This window comes from Ctenopharyngodon idella, chromosome 23, assembly GCF_019924925.1.
Source record: "Ctenopharyngodon idella isolate HZGC_01 chromosome 23, HZGC01, whole genome shotgun sequence".
In the NCBI taxonomy this organism is placed as follows: Eukaryota; Metazoa; Chordata; class Actinopteri; order Cypriniformes; family Xenocyprididae; genus Ctenopharyngodon; species Ctenopharyngodon idella.
The window spans coordinates 3,953,657-3,972,576 of NC_067242.1; the positions used below are offsets into that span (position 1 = coordinate 3,953,657).

The following is an 18,920-nucleotide window of genomic DNA, read 5'->3' on the forward strand; positions in this document are numbered from 1 at the left end:
ATGTCTCTATCGAATTTCATACCTGTACGTGAAATGTAGCGCGAAGGGCACTTACTTGAAATTTTGTAGGTGGCGCTATCGAGTCGTTTTGCCACACCTAATTCTAAAACCCATATCAGATGTAAATTTTCACCACTTCTGACGCGTGTGCAAAGTTTCATGAGTTTTCGAGCATGTTTAGGCCCTCAAAAATGCAATTTATTTTGGAGAAGAAGAAAAATTGGCTGAGCAATTACAATAGGGTCCTCACTCACACCATCGGTGCTCAGGCCCTAATTAGATTTACTTTTTCACAGGGGTGATATGGGTGTCACCTTTTGAGTTTGTTTGTTATTGTTTAAAGTTTGTTTTTGCTTTAGTTAAAACTTGAACTCTGAGTTGACTTACCCTGAGATGGGAAACTCTGAGTTTTTGGTTTCAGAACAGCTGAATTGTGTTAGTTCAATTAACTCTGAGTAGGTTGACTCTGGCTGCGTCCGAAGCAGCCTACTTCTCTACTATATAGTAGGTGAAAAACAGTAGGCGAGCGAATAAGTATGTCCGAATCCTTAGTATTCATAAAAGAGTAGGAGAGAATTACCTGGGTGATGTACTAATTCTCGCGAGATTTGGACGTGCGTCTGCTTTAAACGCGTCTGAATATGCCTACTTACCTACTATATGGAGAAAACAGTACATGAAAGGAGTAGTATGTCCGAAACCTCAGTATTCATAAAAGAGTAGGCGAGAAGTTTCCGGATGGCCTACTGCATCCCGCCCAGATTCTGAAGCACTCATCGTCAGATACTTTTCTATCCCAGCTTTCCCAGAAGGCCACGGGAAAGGATACGTCATAATTATACATGGAGGAGAAAAGCAGCGCGAGTGTTTTTAAATCTGAGTAAACATGGTTCCTTGTGTTAAAATCGCATTTGTTGAACAACTGCAGAGTAAACTGTTGAAGTGATGAAGGTGTAAAGATGCTAGAGAGTATAGCATACTTGTGATTTAGCTGTAAAAACACGTTCTATTATGTATAGCTAACAGGGGAGCTCCAGTAAGTACACGTATGTCCCCAAAGTGGATTTACATAAATTCTAAACCATATACATCATAAAGACGCTTACTAAATGTTTATTTAACATCTGACAGGAAAATCTTCGATAAGTATTGCAGATGATTAGCACATCACAACATGAAATAGACATTTGAGTGATTTGTGTGCTATTATGTAGAATTCACTGTTGTCAACACTGTTTTCATTACATGTACAGCCTACATTGTGTAAGTAATGTAAATAAACAAATGTACAAGTAACTAGACATAAGTTATCTATTTTATTTGTCCATTGGTACTGTTGATAAATTAAGGAACATTTGTGTTGGATACAAAGTAAGTTAACAAGTCAGCAGCAACCTCAACATGTAAATGTAGTATTGAGCACATAAATCACTGAGGAAACTTGAATCTTGTCTGGATGTTAAAGGAACAGATGAACACACGTGTATTTATCTGGTGAAGAGATGCTGATGAAGGAATGCTGCCATCAAAGGCTTTGAGTGAGTATACTACAGAAATGAATAAAAATCTATTTAAATATTAAGTTGTAGTTTATTTTAATTATTGTAATTTCAAACAGAGTTATTACAGCACTTGACTCTGAATCTTGATTTCTGTGCATTTGCTGCAGAACGTCTAGGTTACTATTGTAACCCCCGTTCCCTGAAGGAGGGAACGGAGACGTTACGTCGATACTGACATAATGGGGTCTCGCTTGGGAGCCCAATCACCTCCAAGGGATACAAAACAAGCCAATAGGAATTGGCCAGTGAGATTTACATGCCAGACCACGCCCCCGGCATCCTGGGTATAAATAAACCCAGCATACTCACCTGCATTCATATTTTTGCTGAGGAGCCGAGATAGACATCTGGCCGCTCAGCGGTGACTCAGAGCTATGGCAGGGGGACGTAACGTCTCCATTCCCTCCTTCAGGGAACGGGGGTTACAATAGTAACCTAGACGTTCCCATTCAGTCAGTCACGTTCGACGTTACGTCGATACTGACGTAATGGGGTCCAGTGGAAAGCGCCATAGCGACTGAACCACGTTACGAGTGTTAGGGAGGCAGATGCTGGCAAGCCGTAGCGTGCCCAATGCAAGTGCGGCCCCTACTCGTAACCCTCCAGCGCCCAGAGTAAGCCCAGGAATGTCTTCCATACCAGTGGGATGGAGAGGACAGGGCGATACCATGGAGAAGGTCGAAGCTGCTGTTCCTTACCCCCGGGGAAGAGTGCTTCGGAACTCAAATCCCACGTTTTCTCAGCCATGACCAAAACGCCAGGAAAGAAAGAAAACAGCACCGTCCTGTGGGCAGCGCGCCGTCACACCCACCGCTGAGCGTGCCAAAAACAACAAAAGCAATTAAAATTGCTGTTGAAGGAACTGGTCTTAAGCAATTAAAATTGCTGTTTTGTACTCTTTTTTTCAAGAATATTCACTCTCAGAGGAGAAAGGAAGATCCAAACCGATCGGCTCCGAAGCAAAAGTATGAGTGCAGGTGAGTATGCCAGGTCTATTTATACCCAGATGCCGGGGGCGTGGTCCGGCATGTAAATCTCACTGGCCAATTCCCATTGGCTTGTTTTGTATCCCTTGGAGGTGATTGGGCTCCCAAGCGAGACCCCATTATGTCAGTATCGCCGTAACGTCAAACGTGACTGACTGAATGGGAACTTTTGTTGTGGAGCAGAGCCTGCAAGGCAAGGTGATGGCAGCATTTGTGGGGAAAAAAGGGAAAAAGAAACCAGCAGGACAAACTTGACCAAAATTACCCTTGTGTTCAGAAAAAACAACAACAATAAAAACAAAACAAACAAACATAGGGATTAAACAGCATGAAGGTGAGTTAATAATGAACTAACCCTTTAAGCTCCCCAAACAGAAATTGTAAGAAATGTATGTATGCATTTATATTATAGTAGTACCTTGAAAAAGTAAACTTTAAGAAATAAGCAGCTTTATTGAGCATTTGTGCCCAAGACACTTACAAAAAAGAATTTACAAAAATCACATTTACATTTATGCATTTGGCAGATGCTTTTATCCAAAGAGATTTACAGTGCTCTTACGACAAGGACGATCCCCGTGGAGCAACCTGAATAAAGTGTCTTGCTCAAGGACACACTGGTGGTGACGGCTGTGGAGATCGAACCAGCAACCTTCTGCTTACAAGTTCAGTGGTTTAGCCCACTATAGTACAAAAGTAATAAAGTTTTAACAAAAATTAGCATGTAAAAATATGAAATGAAATATGGCAAGAAACGGAATGCTGACATGAGTTGTAAAACGTTTTAGCCTGTTTAATTGTTTTACAGGTAGTCATGCTGATGGAGAGCAGGCACATGAATGTTTGGAGCAGACACAGCGGCAGCCAGATTGTCCCACACATCTTCTCCCACTCTTGCTTCAAGGTTGTGTGGTTCAGGGGTCCTTCATCGTGGTCTTCCTCATCCTTTGGATCAAAGATGTCCCCACTGAGAAGAGCAGCAATGAGGAATATGATTGATGACAGGCGAAGGTGTTCATGGTGGTCAGCTGCTTCATCAAAATAAAGCTGCAGAACTGGCACAGCTGTGTTTAGATGGCAGTGGGATGTAGGGTTCACTGACTGCAAATACATGATTGTTAGAACATTAAGTTTAAATAAAGCTTGTTGATGTGCTGTTGACTTGTATATGTATTTATTTATTGTGATGGTTACTTTTATTCATTCTTTTACTTATTCATGTTTCCTATTGTTGTCAGTAAAAAAAATATATAATTGTTTTATTAATTCATGTATTACTTCATTGCTTGACTGAAAATTGGGCACCTGTCGCTCATATCTTTTTTTTTTTTTTTTTGCAGAACTTATAATTACATACAAGGTCAGGGAAAATACCATTGTTTTATCTTTAACAATGAACAATCATAATGACAAAAAACATAAATATCATGGGTTTGTGTACATCATAGTATGAGATTATATAGACAGAAAAAGCACAATGACAAGGTTAAATATATTTGAATAATTCATCATTATGCATCAAAAATATTTATTCATTTATTTATTTGTTATCTATAAGTCTGAGGGATGAAACGAGAGATAAATTCAACAAGAAAAAGATGAAAACATAAAGGAGATTTAAGCCACTTTTGCTTGTGGATGAAAATTCAAGAGATAGCGATTTTGGGTTTTTGTAATATTAGTAGGGTTAAAAATATAAGAACTTTAATCAACCCCAAATTTATTGGTTGTACTACAGTCACAAAAAAAATGGGCAGCTGTTTCTTCAACAAGACCACAAAATGAGCAAGTTTAATCAATATCAAGATATTTACAGACAGATGAATTAAACCTATCGCTCATATCTTTTAAGTTGTTGCGCTTATGATAACGTCGTAGGTCACATGATAACAATGAAATCTGGATTGCCTTCATACTCACTGAGATCAGGCTATATAGTACCTACTCTTTTAGCGCTCATTAAGTAAGTACTTACTGAAATTAAGTACCTACTCAGTGAGTAGGTGGTTTCGGACGCAGCCTCTGAGATAAGCACCACAACTATGAAAAGCCACAATCAATGGAGCTCAGAAATTACGACTGACCATGGCAACAGCACCCGGCAAAAAGACGTCTGCATACTTCTGACTCAATATAAGTTTAATTCTTATCACTGTTATAATATCAGAGGTGAATACTGGCAGAACATTGTTATTGAACTAATATGCATTTTCATAGTATCCCACGGGCAGAAAAAATAAAAATAAAAATAAATAAATAAATTTGAAAAGTGCATTTTTCTTATTTAGCAATTTATCTGCCAACGGAGTAAGAAAAATAATGCAGCATACATAGTTTTTGCACCTCAGTTGTTGTACATTAACAGGATGCAATAATAGAATTGTTCTGCCTCTGTTAGAGGCTGTGCATAATTTGTGATGGACATTTGCATATATAAACATTATATTTTCGTGATTGTTTAATATTCTTTATAAGTTTAGTTTTATCTGCCGCTGTTATGTAAGTTCCTATGTGAGGACTTTTATTTTGACGTGTTTGGGTAAATAGCGAACTCATGGCACAGCAAACGCTCGAGATATGTTTGTGTTGCATCTGATTCGATCCTTCTTCTAAACCCTGTCGAAAGCGCTGGCTGTAAGTTTATTTGAATCATTCATCTGTTTAGTATATATTACAAGACTTTAACGTGATATCATCAAAGATGCTTATGTTATTGGCGATCGGCGCTAACGTGCTGTATTGATAATGCTTCTAACCCGAGTTAACGATATATCTATATACATTTCACTCATTGCACTGTTAATAAGCATGATGCCATTTTGATTGTAATAAGTTTTCTATATTTCTTTTATTTAATTATTTACAGTTTTACTCTGTTCAATGGCCATTGAGTTTGCCTGTGTAAACCACACATTGGACTATTAAAAGAGCAAGGCGTTCATATCCTGGCTCTTGAACAGAGTTTGGCTTGCTGTTTATTTATATTACACGCTTGGAAAGCGAAACATATGAAGAGAACAGTACAGTAAAAAGCCATGGATCAGCGGGTGCAAGAGGAACATGCAGATGCAAACATGCAAACTGAAGGGAATGGAGGAAAAGAAAAGGCATCTTCAGAAGTCAGTTCTAAATGCTCATTTTCTTCCTCCAAGTGTTCAGTTGCTAGCGCTGCTACTAAAGCTAGAGCCTCAGCAGAAGCTGCTCGTGCCAAGATGGCATTTGAAAAAAGACAGCTTGAAATGAAAAAGGAGAAAGTCAGGCTGGAACAGGAAAGAGCTATGGTGGAAGCGAGTCTAGAAGCGTTGGAAATCAAAAAAAAAGCTGCAGCTGCTCTGGCAGAAGCGGAAGCATTAGAGACAGCAGCAGCAGCAATGGAATGTGATGATGGTTGCAGTGAGATAAGCACACTTTCATCACGTGATTTCAATGAGAACAGAGGAATACGTAAAACATCAGACTCAAATGAGCTCTGACTTTTCCACCCTACCTCTAAATATCTCTTCGTCAGCCTGTGTAAAGGAATCGACTCCACGTTTGATTGATAAGTCTCAGAGCATGAGCACTGCATATGATGGTGATGCAGATACAATTCAAGAACGGAGCAGAATATGTGACAGTAAATGTCTGCAGAGCATAAGATATCCAGATTCCCTGTATAATCTGCCTCATCCGATACCGAATACTGCATCTAAAGCATCTCCATGCCAAGAACCTGCTTCACAAAGGTATGCAGTCCATTCGGATACGCAACAATTCTCTCAAAGCCAAGCTGAGCCTATGCTAGACTTTGCTAAATTCTTAGCACGTAGAGAGCTAATCACCACAGGGCTTACCAAGTTTGACGATAATCCAGAGAACTTTAGAGCCTGGGAGTCTTCATTTGTTAATGCCATGCAAGACTTGCAGCTCTCAGCTGGTGAAGAGTTAGACTTATTAGTCAAGTGGCTGGGGAGGGAATCGTCAGATCATTTGAAAAGCAGCAGTGTATGTCACTAATCCACAAGCTGCTCTTCAACTGTCTTGGATGAGACTTCAAGAATGTTATGCCACTCCAGAAGTGATAGAAAGTGCCTTATTCAAGCGACTGGATAATTTTCCATGTCTATCTCCAAAAGACAATGTGAAACTCAGGGAGTTCGCAGACCTGCTCATGGCGATACTTTCAGCGAAAGGAGACGCGTAATTACCTGAACTGTCAGATTTAGTGAACGCAAAAGAGACTATCAAAACAGACTTGACGAAGTACTGCCCTATTCACAACAAATCACATCCCCTGTCAAAATGCAGAGCCTTCAGGAAAAGGTCATTGATAGAACGCAAGAACCTCCTCAAAGAACATAAAAGATGTTTCAAGTGTTGCTCTCTACGAATAATGTAGCCAGAGAATGTCTCGCGATCCTCAAATGTGCTGAGTGTGATTCTGATAGACATTGCACAGTCATGTATCCAGACATAGCTCAACACCTCAGATGCAAGAACCAGACACAGAACAGCAGAACAATGCTACCCCAGAGGTAACTTCAAAGTGTACAGAAGTTTGTGGAGAAAGTGCTCCAATGCAATCCTGTGTGAAAATGTGCTTGGAGCGTGTATTTCGTCTAGAGCAATGGGAACAAGCTATCAAGATGTATGCCATAATTGACGACCAAAGCAACCACTCGCTGGCCAAAGGAAAGTTATTTGAGCTGTTTGAAGTCCAGAGTAACCCTTCTCCATATTTGCTGAGAACATGCGCTGGTTCCATAGAAATGTCTGGAAGGAAAGTGGTCAGCTTCCAAATAGAGATGCTGGATGGTAATACATGTCTTGATCTCCCACCATTGATCGAGTGTAACTAGATAATGAGCAACAGATCTGAAATACCCACTCCAGAGGTCGCCCTTGCTCATTCACACTTGAAACCTGTGGCACAGTTCATCCTGAAGCTAGATCCTCATGCTCAGATCTTAATATTGCTGGGAAGAGACATGATCCGTGTACACAAAGCAAGACAACAAATCAATGGGCCTCACAATGTACCTTTTGCGCAGCGATTAGATTTAGGCTGGGTGATTTTAGGTGATGTTTGCATTGACAAAGCCCATAAGCCGATGTTGAGTGTCTTTAAAACTAACATCCTGGAGAATGGCCACCTATCTATTCTCACTCCATGCATGAGCCACATCAAGGTGAAAGAGAAATTGTGCCATGGCGGGGAGCATAAATCTGTTGTACACCCGAAGAACAGACAGCAGCAAAGAGACTAATACTTATACACATCCAAAGACACCTATATCCAGAGGAGTATGCTGCTCTGCAGAGGGACAAACAAGTTTCCTGTTCAAGTACGCTGTGGAATCTCGACCCCTACATCGATGACGGTCTCTTGAGGGGTCAAAGACGTCTGAAACACTCTTCAGAGGTGAAAAATCCCATCATCCTCCCAAAGCAAAGTCATGTCGCCAAGCTGTTGGAGAGTTACTACCACTCCAAAGTACACCATCAAGGCAGACAATTCCCAGAAGGAGCAATCCGACTGGCTGGCTTTTAGGTGGGAAAAGATTGAGAAACTCAATCCTTCAGCATTGTGTGACATGCCGTAGACTCAGAGGAAAGCTGGAAGTTCAAAAGATGGCAGATCCTCCACCTGAACGCCTCAGTACATCTCCTCCATTTACATATGTGGGGTTAGACGTTTTTGGTCCATTGGACATTGGTCACTCGGCGCACCAGAGGCGGTGTGGCTGAAAACAAGAGGTGGGCTATACTTTTCATGTGTATGAGTATAAGAGCAGTACATATAGAGACTATGAACACTGCCAGTTGCATCAATGCTCTGCAAAGGTTTTTTGCTGTAAGGGGACCAGCAAAGCAGATCAGATTGGACAGACCAACTTTGTCGGAGCCAGCCAAGAACTGGGCATGCAGCCAACAACAAAAAAAAACAAAAAACAGACTAGTCTTCTGAAATACCTCCATTAGAATGGCTGTACGTGGGAATTCAATCCTCCACACGCCTCCCACATGGGGGGAGCATGGGAACGCATGATTGGTGTAACCCGTAGGATTCTAGACGGTATGCTGTTGCAGAAGAAACATGCTCACTTGACTCATGAGGTACTTTGCACTCTGATGGCAGAGGTGTCGGCAATTATAAATGCTAGACCTCTGGTTCCTGTCTCATCAGATCCATATTCTCCATGTATACTCACTCCAGCAATGCTTTTAACCCAAAAGCCAGGAGAACCTGCCCAGAGTGAGAACTATGCTGAAAAAGACCTCCTGAGATGTCAGTGGAGGCAAGTGCAGGCATTGGCCAATGAATTCTGGAGCCGATGGTGAAAAGAATACATCAGTACACTCCAACCCCAATGCAAGTGGCATGAGACTCATTGAAACTTGCATGTTGGAGATGTTGTGCTGTTGAAGCAAGCTCAGTCCTCAAAGAACGACTGGCCTTTGGGCTTAATCACATCCGTCTTCCCGAGCAGTGACAGAAAGTTCCGCAAGGTAGAGGTTAAGACAACCTCAAGTGATAACGTGAAAACATTCCTACGACCAATTTCTGATGTGATCTTACTGCTAGCCAAAGAATACTAAGTAAGACTAAACACAGACTTTTATAATGGCATTAATAATGCCAGACGGTGAGTGTTCTGCCTCTGTTAGAGGCTGTGCATAATTTGTGATGGACATTTGCATGAGTATCGTTTTATCTATCCACTATTATGTAAGTTCATAAGTGAGGACTTTAATTTTGATGTGTTTCCACGAGCGCCACACTTGGGTAACAGGAAATAGCAAGCTTACAGCGCAGACGCTTGACATATGTTTGTGTTGCATCTGATTCGATCCTTCTTTTAAACCTTGTCGAAAGCAATGGCTGTAAGTTTATTTGAATCATCCATCTGTTTAGTATATATTGCAAGAGTTTAACGTGATATAATCAAAGATGTTTACGTTATTGGCGATCAGCACTAACGTGCTGAATTGATAATGCTTCTAACCTGAGTTAACGATATATCTATATACATTTCACTCGTTGCAATGTTAATATCATGATGGCATGATGTCATTTTGATTGTAATAAGTTTTCTATATTTCTTTTATTTAATTTACAGTTTTACTCGGTTCAGTGGCCATTAAGTTTGCCTGTGTAAACCACACATTGGACTATTAAAGGAGCTTTCATATCCTGGTTCTTGAACAGAGTTTGGCTTGCTGTTTATTTATGTTACATGTTTGGAAAGCAAAACAAATGAAGAGAACAGTACAAGAATATTATAATTATTATATTTATTAAAATTATAAATACTTTTATTATTATTAAACAGTTCCACTTTTAGAACATTTTTTCATTTTTATTGAAAATAAATGCCTTTCTGATGTGGTATGTGCTGGGAAAAAGGAGAAGAGTGAGCTCGGCAAAAGGCGGACTCAAACCCGGGTCAATCGCATCACAAGCTAGTTCTAAGCACCTTACGTGTAACTGCTACTGAAGCCAATAAATTACATATGCTATTAGTGTAAATAGACACTCTGAATAAACTTGTTTTCCGTTAGCATTTCGATTATTTTTATTACTCAACTGGCAGATAATTTTACTTAAGTACAACCTGAATTCCGGAAACGTTGGGACGTTTTTAAAATTTGAATAAAATGAAAACTAAAAGACTTTCAAATCACATGAGCCAATATTTTATTCACAATAGAACATAGATAACATAACAAATGTTTAAAGGGAGACATTTTAAACTTTTATCCACTAAATGAGCTCATTTCAAATTTGATGCCTGCTACAGGTCTCAAAAAAGTTGGCATGGGGGCAACAAATGGCTGAAAAAGCAAGAAATTTGGAAATGATTCAGCTAGGAGAACATCTAGCAACTAATTAAGTTAATTGATATCAGGTCTATAACATGATTAGCTATAAAAGGGATGTCTTATAGAGGCAGAGTCTCTCAGAAGTAAAGATGGGCAGAGCTGTGAAAGAGTGCGTAAAAGGATTGTGGAATACTTTAAAAACAATGTTCCTCACGTCAAATTGCAAAGGCTTTGCAAATCTCATCATCTACAGTGCATAACATCATCAAAAGATTCAGAGAAACTGGAGAAATCTCTGTGCGTAAGGGACAAGGCCGAAGACCTTTATTGGATGCCCGTGGTCTTCGGGCCCTCAGACAACACTGCATCACTCATCAGCATGATTGTGTCAATGACATTACTAAATGGGCCCAGGAATACTTCCAGAAACCACTGTCAGTAAACACAATCCGCTGTGCCATCTGCAGATGCCAACTAAAGCTCTAACATGCAAAAAGAAAGCCATTTGTGAACATGGTCCAGAAGCGCCGTCGTGTCCTGAGGGCCAAGGCTCATTTAAAATGCACTGTTTCAAAGTGGAAAACATTTACTAACAACACCTGAGCAGTTTAAAAAAACTCACCAAACCTGTTACAGGTATTTAAATGTTGATGTTGCACAATAAAAACTTAACCACAAGAAAAGTTGTTGTGATTAAGTTTTTATTGTGCAACATAAGCATTGAAATGCATTTCACTTACCACAATGTAAAGGTTTATTTTTTGCTTCTGGGAAAAGAAGAAAGTACCTGTAACAGGTTTTGAGTTTTTTTAAATTGCTCAAATTTAAATTTAAATTTGCTTAAATTGTTCCTGTAAATGTCAAGTTAAATGTTTAGTTCATGGGTAGCATTAATGCGGTAAAACACCTGCAGTCCTATGAAAAAGGAAATACTCCTGGGCCCGTATGTATAAAGCCGCTCAGAGTAAAATTTTAATCTTAAGTGTGTCAAAATTCTAAGAATGACGTAATTTTACTCTTATTCTTAGACTTAGGAACCTTTATGAATCTTACTTATTCTTAAGTGTCAAGACTAGGTCTTAGCTCCTAAATTATTTAAGAGAGCTGGAGAGGTCTCTTAACCTTGTTAAGAGTAACAAGATGGCAGCAAAGAAGAGGAGACACACGGATTCCAATGAAGATAGGATGTATTGGAGTTATGATATAAACTTGATTGTCAATTCTTTTTGTAACTGACCTAATAAGAAATGTAATAACTTTAAATAAATTTAATAAATATTACTTAAACAATAATTAACATGTTTAATGCATTTTAATACATTTAAAGGTGCTGTATGCGATTTCTCAAATTTGTTGTTGAACACTGTTGATATTTGAAATAAACCCAAACAAACACACCTCTCTTCATTGCTCCGCCTCCAAAACTCACCCTCCAATACTAACCACCCTGCTCCGAACGCTGCTGGCATGCGAGGCGAGTGCACTAACAATGACACTAAACACCTCATGCTCTAGCAGGTGTCAGTGTGCAGTAGTTTACCTGCTCATCTCTCACTATCTGGCTGCTGTTACACACGCAATACGAGAGTGGATGTCTGTTTATCACAGCTGACGCGCAACAAAATGCTTCACGAAAAGTAAAGCGCAGATGATGAACGAACGACAAGGAAGCCCAAAAACTTACAGTACAGTACACAAGAGTAAATACAAACAAGAGTTTGTTGTTAATCGCCAACAGAACAGCAGCTCCAGACAATCAAACCCAGTGTTACTTACATGAGAAGGAATCAAAGCAGCCTCCTTGTCTGTTTTCAGGCCTTCCCGCTTAGCTCTCTCCAGCGCTGAAAAGCTTTTCTAATATAAAAAACGCGTTCCTAAAGCGCTTGCCCAGTCATAAACCTTCATTGCAGTGATATTCTTTTGAGCTTACCACACCAAACATAGTGGCCAAAATTGATGTGCAAAGTTTTTTTTTTTTTTTAAATGACCCTACAGTTTTACTTAAACCATCAAAATATGAAAATATATATTATTTAAATATTTTAAAATATAAGGGAAGAATAAAACAATAAACTAAGCAAAGGTATATATCTGACAAAAATTGGCAAAAAAAAAAAAAAACCAGCTACAGGTTTCAGAAAAACAAAAAAAAAAACTCAGAAAAAAAGCACACATTGACTACAACATGATCAGTTTTTAATATTTCATTGGTCCTCTTGTTTTTGCATGTGTTCATAATTTCTTTGTACGATAGCCTGGTCAAAAATAATTTGAAATAATTAGAAATTTTATTTTATTATCACACATGAAACAATTGACTCCAAGCACAGCTACGCAATAAGCTTACATCTTTTTACAAATTTTTAAAAATATTTGAATTAAGGTTGAAGATGTCAATTTTCATATGGCTGGACATAACATTTGGCGACTACTCTATGGCAGTTCATTGACTTTCCAACTGACCATCAAACCATGAGGCAAAAGCAAGCCACTTTTATGTTGACAGTGGGCTTCCCTGGAGTTGTTGGAGCCATTGATGGAACTCATGACACATCATTGCTCCAATTGTAGATGAGAAAACAGTAGAAAAAGATTCCACACCATCAATACTAATTTGTGATAATTTTGCACAATGCAAAGCCATTTTTAAAAATAAATGTAAATATTAAAACTTTTCATTGTCTTTTTAAATGTTTTTTTTTATATATATATAATAACAATAAATTATTGGTGTTGTGCTGCTGTGACTTCACCCTTGCAGGCGCGCTATAGAGTACCTCGGGGATGACGTGTTTTTGTAGGCCAACCTGGAAGTTAGTGGCGCACGGGTTCCCTCGATTGAAAGCCAATGCATTTTTCCCATTGACTTTTGGAAAAATGCAAAAAATAAGCTCTGTGTTTAACAAAGGGTTATGACACTTACACGTTTTGTCTATCAAGATAATCTTTACAAGTTAACACAACATTTATACATTTTGAAGCCTAAATAAAGTCGTCAGATATAAAAAGCTAACAGTAGGCTATAAACGGACTACAGCACACCATGGTCACGGATCAATCCTTACTGGCCATCACCAAACACCAAACTTTCTCAAACTTTATTTAGAAAACAACTTTATTCAAAAACATGCTCGCTGATTATGATCTGCGCTGTGTATGAATAATTATCCACTTTTTTATGAGAAATGCTGTCCAAATGTTCTGTTTGTCATGATGACATCTAAAGTCCCCGCCAAAGGAAGTAGTCCCTTTTAGCAATTTGTTAGCAACCGCCATTTTTAAGACACAGTAAAGGTTTAAAAAATCACAAGCGGGTTATAACTGGTGTGTTTTATGTCATAGATCAAAACGTGAAAATATTTAGAGGCTTTGTTAACCACAGACCTTATTTCAGGCGATTTAGCAAAAACCCATTCAAAAAACCCATTGACTTCGGGGCGATGGAACTGGAAGTCCTAAAATGCTAACTCGCTTCTGGGTTTTGCCTACAAAAACACGTCATCCCTGAGGTACTCTATTGGCTGATTCAGAGGTTGAGGGCGGCCATTTTGAGTTGACATCATTGTAGTCCTTAGTTCACAACACTTAAGTCAGCACTTAAGAATCAGTCTTAGACTTTACTAAAAGTTGCTTTTAGCTTCTTTATAAAAGTCTCCTACTTTTAGAAAAGTCCTACTTCTTAAGTCAAAACTTAAGACTATTCTTAAGAGCATTTCTTAAAAGTTTTATACATACGGGCCCTGGTGCCCTATTTAAACGCTGAGCTCTCTTGGCTCAGTGCAAAGTTTTGTTTTGTTGTGCAAACGTCTCTGTGCATTTAAATTTTTCTTTGGACTGGATTTAACTGTGTTTGACCTTTCTTTTTTTTTTGGATGTAATTTTTGCCTCTTCCCTGGTTCTGGATTATTGGACTGTTTGCCTGTGTATCGACCCACACCTGTTTTCACGTTTGCTCTGACAGATTCTCTTGGACTGTTTATTCGTGCCTGGACTCTGTCTGCTGTGTGTGACTGGAACTGTTACATTGTATGTAACAGTATATGCCGCTTCACCACTCTGCTGCCTTTATTTGCACATTCTTTGTAATTCTGATATCTGCAACTAATAAACTGCACATGGATCCTAACTCTCAGTATCACATAAAACTTCTCCATGTATCCTAACTCTCAGTATCACATAAAACTTTGCCCACCATGGATCCAGCGGTTAATCCAACAGCCAACTACAGTTCAAGAAGTGTGAGTTCCACTAAACCAGCATCTCCTTCCTGGATACATCTTCATTACTGAAGGAGCAGCCACAGATAACTCCAAGATTAAAGTCATCCCGGCCTGGCCAGTACCAACTACCATTAAGGAATTACAATGATTTCTTGGATTTGCTAACTTCTACAGATGTTTCATTAGAAGTTTCAGCCCTATGGCCTCCCCTCTCATGTCCCTCCTTCATGGAACAAGTAAGAAATTCAATGGCCCAACAGGCTTTTGATTAACTCAAGCACTGTTTCACCAGTGCTCCCATCCTACACCCTAAGGATCTGTCTCCACCTTTCATGGTTGAGATTGACTCCTCGTACACTGGTATTGGAGCTATTCTTTCCCAAAAAAACAAATCTCCTGCCAGACTGTTTCCTTGTGCCGTCTTTTCCCGTAATCTCTCGTTGCCAGTGCGCAATTATGTATGAGCAAAAATGTGGGGAACTGCGAGTTACTGGCCATGAAGGCAGCCCTTGAAGCATGTTGACAGTGGCTGGAGGGGGCAAGACAGCCATTTCAAGTACTCACTGATCACCACCACAATCTAGAGTTCCACTAAAATATTAAAACCCCCTCAGGCAAGGTGGGCACTGTTGTTCACAAATTTTGACTTTAGTATAACATATCGTCCTTTCTGTCATACATGAGCAAACCCATTTTACCATCTTCCATCTTTACTCATTACTCAAGCCCAGGATTTGGAACCTCCTCCAAGGGACTGTTTTCCGCAAAGAACATTTGTTCCTAGTACATTACGATTTCAGGTTATGAGTTGTGTTCACTCTTCTCCATGTTCGAGACATCCATGTATACAGGCAACTATCAAACTGCTGCAGACTTGATTTTGGTGGAGAACCCTCACCACAGACACTCAAAACTTTATCCGTAACTGTAATATTTGTGCCACTTCTAAATCCCATAAACTACCACCTGCTGGACTACTACAGCCCTTACCAATACCACAACAACCATGGTCTCACATTGCCCTTGATTTTATTACAGATCACCTCAACTCGAAGGGAAACACCCTTCGCAGGAAGGAAAACTCATACGCAGTTGACTTAGTGAATGCAGAGCAGGCTTCCGTGTTTACATCCGTACGCCGGCTCAGTATTGGCCAACGCACCAAAAATATTCTCGTCGCTTTATAATTGAACCACTGTACTCACATGAACTGATTTAAATATGTTTTTAGTACATTAATGGATCTTGAGAGAGGAAATGTCATTGCTGGCTATGGAGGCCTCACTGAGCCATCGGATTTCAACAAAAATATCTTAATTTGTGTTCCGAAGATTAATGAAGGTCTTACGGGTGTGGAACATTATTTTCATTTTCGGGTGAACTAACCCTTTAAGGCTGAACCACTGCAGTCACATGAACTATTTTAACGACGTCTTTAATACCTTTCTGGACCTCAAAAAGTGCAATGACGTTGCTTCCTATGTGTGGTTCAGAAACCCTTGGATTTCATCAAAAATATCTTAATTTGTGTTATGAAGATGAATTAAGGTCATACGGGTTTGGGATGACATGAGTGTGAGCACTTAATGACAAAAAATGTTGTTTTTGGGTGAACAAACCATTTAGAACTCGAAAGATTCCTGCGCTTTTTTTGCCAGTTTAAGTAATACGATTGCAGCCTTTATCTTTCATGGGCGAAATATTCTCAGAACTCCCTGTACAAACCGTCCACATGCCTCACCCCTTTTAACTGCATCCTTGGTTACCAACCACTGCTGTTCCCCTGGTTTGAGGAACCATTGGACAGCCTGCAGTCGATGATTGGATGTGCCAGAGTGAGGATATTTGGAATCAAGTGCATGTCCATCTTCAAAGAGCAGTCCGTCACCAGAAGGAGCAAGCAGATCATCATCTTAGGCCTGATCCCACCTACCAGCCAGGTCACTGGGTCTGGCTATCCAAATGAGACCTATGACTCTGGTTTCCCTTGTCTATTTTTATTTTATATTATTTTATTTTAATTTAAATGTATTTTTCTCCCCTGCTTGCTAATTACAAACATGACAGCCAGTGTCTTCCAAACGTATAAATGGAGCCTCCGGGATTTCTTTTTTTCTATAAAATGAACATGCAACCTGTCTTCAAAACCATTCAAAAAAGAAAGCAAAGCTGTTTTGCTGTGATGTTCCCGTAAATGCTTCCCCCCCCCCACTTGTTTAGCCAGTTATTCTAGTATCTAAAACTCTCTGAATTTAGTACTTTTTGTAAACAAGTGGTTCTAAAATTCAATTTAATTTAATTTAATTTTATTTAATTTTATTTATTTTATGACTTCAGTATTTCTTAAAAATATTTTCAAACATAATTTAATTCATTTGACCTTTTATGTATAAATGTGTTAGGTAAAATGATGACTGAATAAGCATGTAGTGAAACATGGAACAGATCAATTTAAATGTCTAAAGTGTGATCCATATAAATTAATTTATAAAGTTGCTTTATTATAATAGAAACATGAGCTGCCCCTCTAAATTACAATATGAGTTTCTTCTTTTCACAAAGAAAGCCATTCCTGTCACAATGTTCCTGTAAGGACTGTTATTTATTCTTCTGTGAGTTTTTTTTTCTTCTGTAATAGTAGAAGATGGAATGCTGCACTAATATGGTTCAGATCTTGGTTTCTCTTAACGAAAGTTTTATTTGAATATTTAATCTTATATGAGTTTATGCTTGAAAGTCTGTGGCAAAACTGTGTTGTCATTTAACATGTTCTTGTTCCACCCTGTCACAATTAAACAAGCTAAACATCTGTGATGGCAGCTTCAAATACCTGTTTGCTGCTCAACAGTGAATTTTTTTTTAAACAGCTGCCAACAAATTTGTTTGACAGAAACTTTCTTTTAATAAGCCTCTATCTGACTGGGTTCTTCTGTGCCTTAAATCACTCACAAATCTTTTGACAGTTTTTTGCAAAATATTAGTTGTTTTTATGCCTTTTGTAAGATATTGCACTATTTAATTCTTTTCTTCAGAAAGATTTTTTTTTGCCCCTCCCCATATTTCATGAGAATCGATTTGCTTAATAATGTGGAACAACCTCTTTAACTAGGTTTCTCTTTCACCTAAGAATACATGGAAACTACTAAAAAACAAAAACAAAAACAAAAAACAGTTTGAGACTGAAACTATTTCTAAAAAGATACGAGACAAACACTTTCTTTGAGAAACTAAAATCTGAATGTTTATTGTTCTAAAATCCTTCTATGTCACTTAAGCATAATAATTTGGAACAGTGTAAATATTTTTATATATAAATATTTATACATTTAAGATTGAAATAATGGAAAACAGAAAGAGGAAACATATCTTCCCTCACTTAGTGTCATGACAACTAAAGATTTAACAACATTATTCATGAGTGCATAAAACATGACTTATATACCTTTGATTACCAGCAACATTCTGTGGCATCTTTTACTTAATTCTGATTGCATCTGAGGAGAGCAATTAAACACTGAAATGCTTTTATTCACAGTAGCATATGTTAATGTAGTAGTTAATGTTTTTTTTTTTTTTTTTTTTTTTTTTTTCCTTAGTTAAAGTTAGTTAAAATAAAGCCAAAATAAAATAAAATAAAATAAAATATTGGAAGTTAGGACATTTAAGCAGCTTTTATAAACACAATACTGATGTGCATCTTGAGACAAAACAATGGCTCTGACATATTTTAAGATATGTCAGTGCAAATTACTTTCAGTTTAAACAGCTCAAACATGCATTTTAGTAGGACTAACTTAAGTCTTGTCTGTGAAACCGGGGGAAAAATGAGTAATGTTGCCTTGGCAGCTAACTGGAATGTTTAAGTTGAAGCACTAAAATTACTAAGTGGAAATAATTAAAAAATGAAACTCTTGATCAGAACTTCCAAGCAGAGTCTAGTTGTACAGAGATGGAATGGAGCTGCAAAACAATTGAATACCAGTCATTCTTAGGCTAGGATTAGAAGTGAGATATCATTTGTCTTTCCTTTCATGAAAATCTTTATGGTAAATATGCGTCTCATTTTTCGATGACTTCCTCCATCAGGTCCTTTAAAAGGGCAGCGCAGTGATCAGAGAGGAAACCTCAGTCATGAGCATCATGCGTGCCTCTGCTCTGCTCTCAGCCCTGCTGCTGCTGGCGTCCACAGCCACTGCCTCTCACTTCTATGGAGGCTCAATGACCTTCAGCTCCAGAAAGAATCCTAATGGTTCCTATGAGGTGAGAATTTTATTCACAGGTGTTTCTTCCATTAGGTGCACTTTTATGTGCAAGGGGATTTTTGTATTTTTCAACTTTTGTATATTAAT

General features: G+C 38.6%; 1 protein-coding gene across 2 annotated transcripts in view; it reads left to right on the forward strand.

Moving 5' to 3' along the window:
* Window positions 1-5,084: 5,084 nt before the first annotated feature.
* LOC127506174 (CUB and zona pellucida-like domain-containing protein 1) overlaps window positions 5,085-18,920 on the forward strand; it is a 116,787-nt gene continuing 102,951 nt past the window's right edge. For both annotated transcript variants that reach the window (XM_051882378.1, XM_051882377.1), the window contains exons 1-2: window positions 5,085-5,182; window positions 18,658-18,831. In XM_051882378.1, coding sequence (XP_051738338.1) covers window positions 18,703-18,831 — 129 coding nt within the window. In that variant the 5' untranslated portion in view covers window positions 5,085-5,182; window positions 18,658-18,702. The remainder of the gene's footprint in view (window positions 5,183-18,657; window positions 18,832-18,920) is intronic.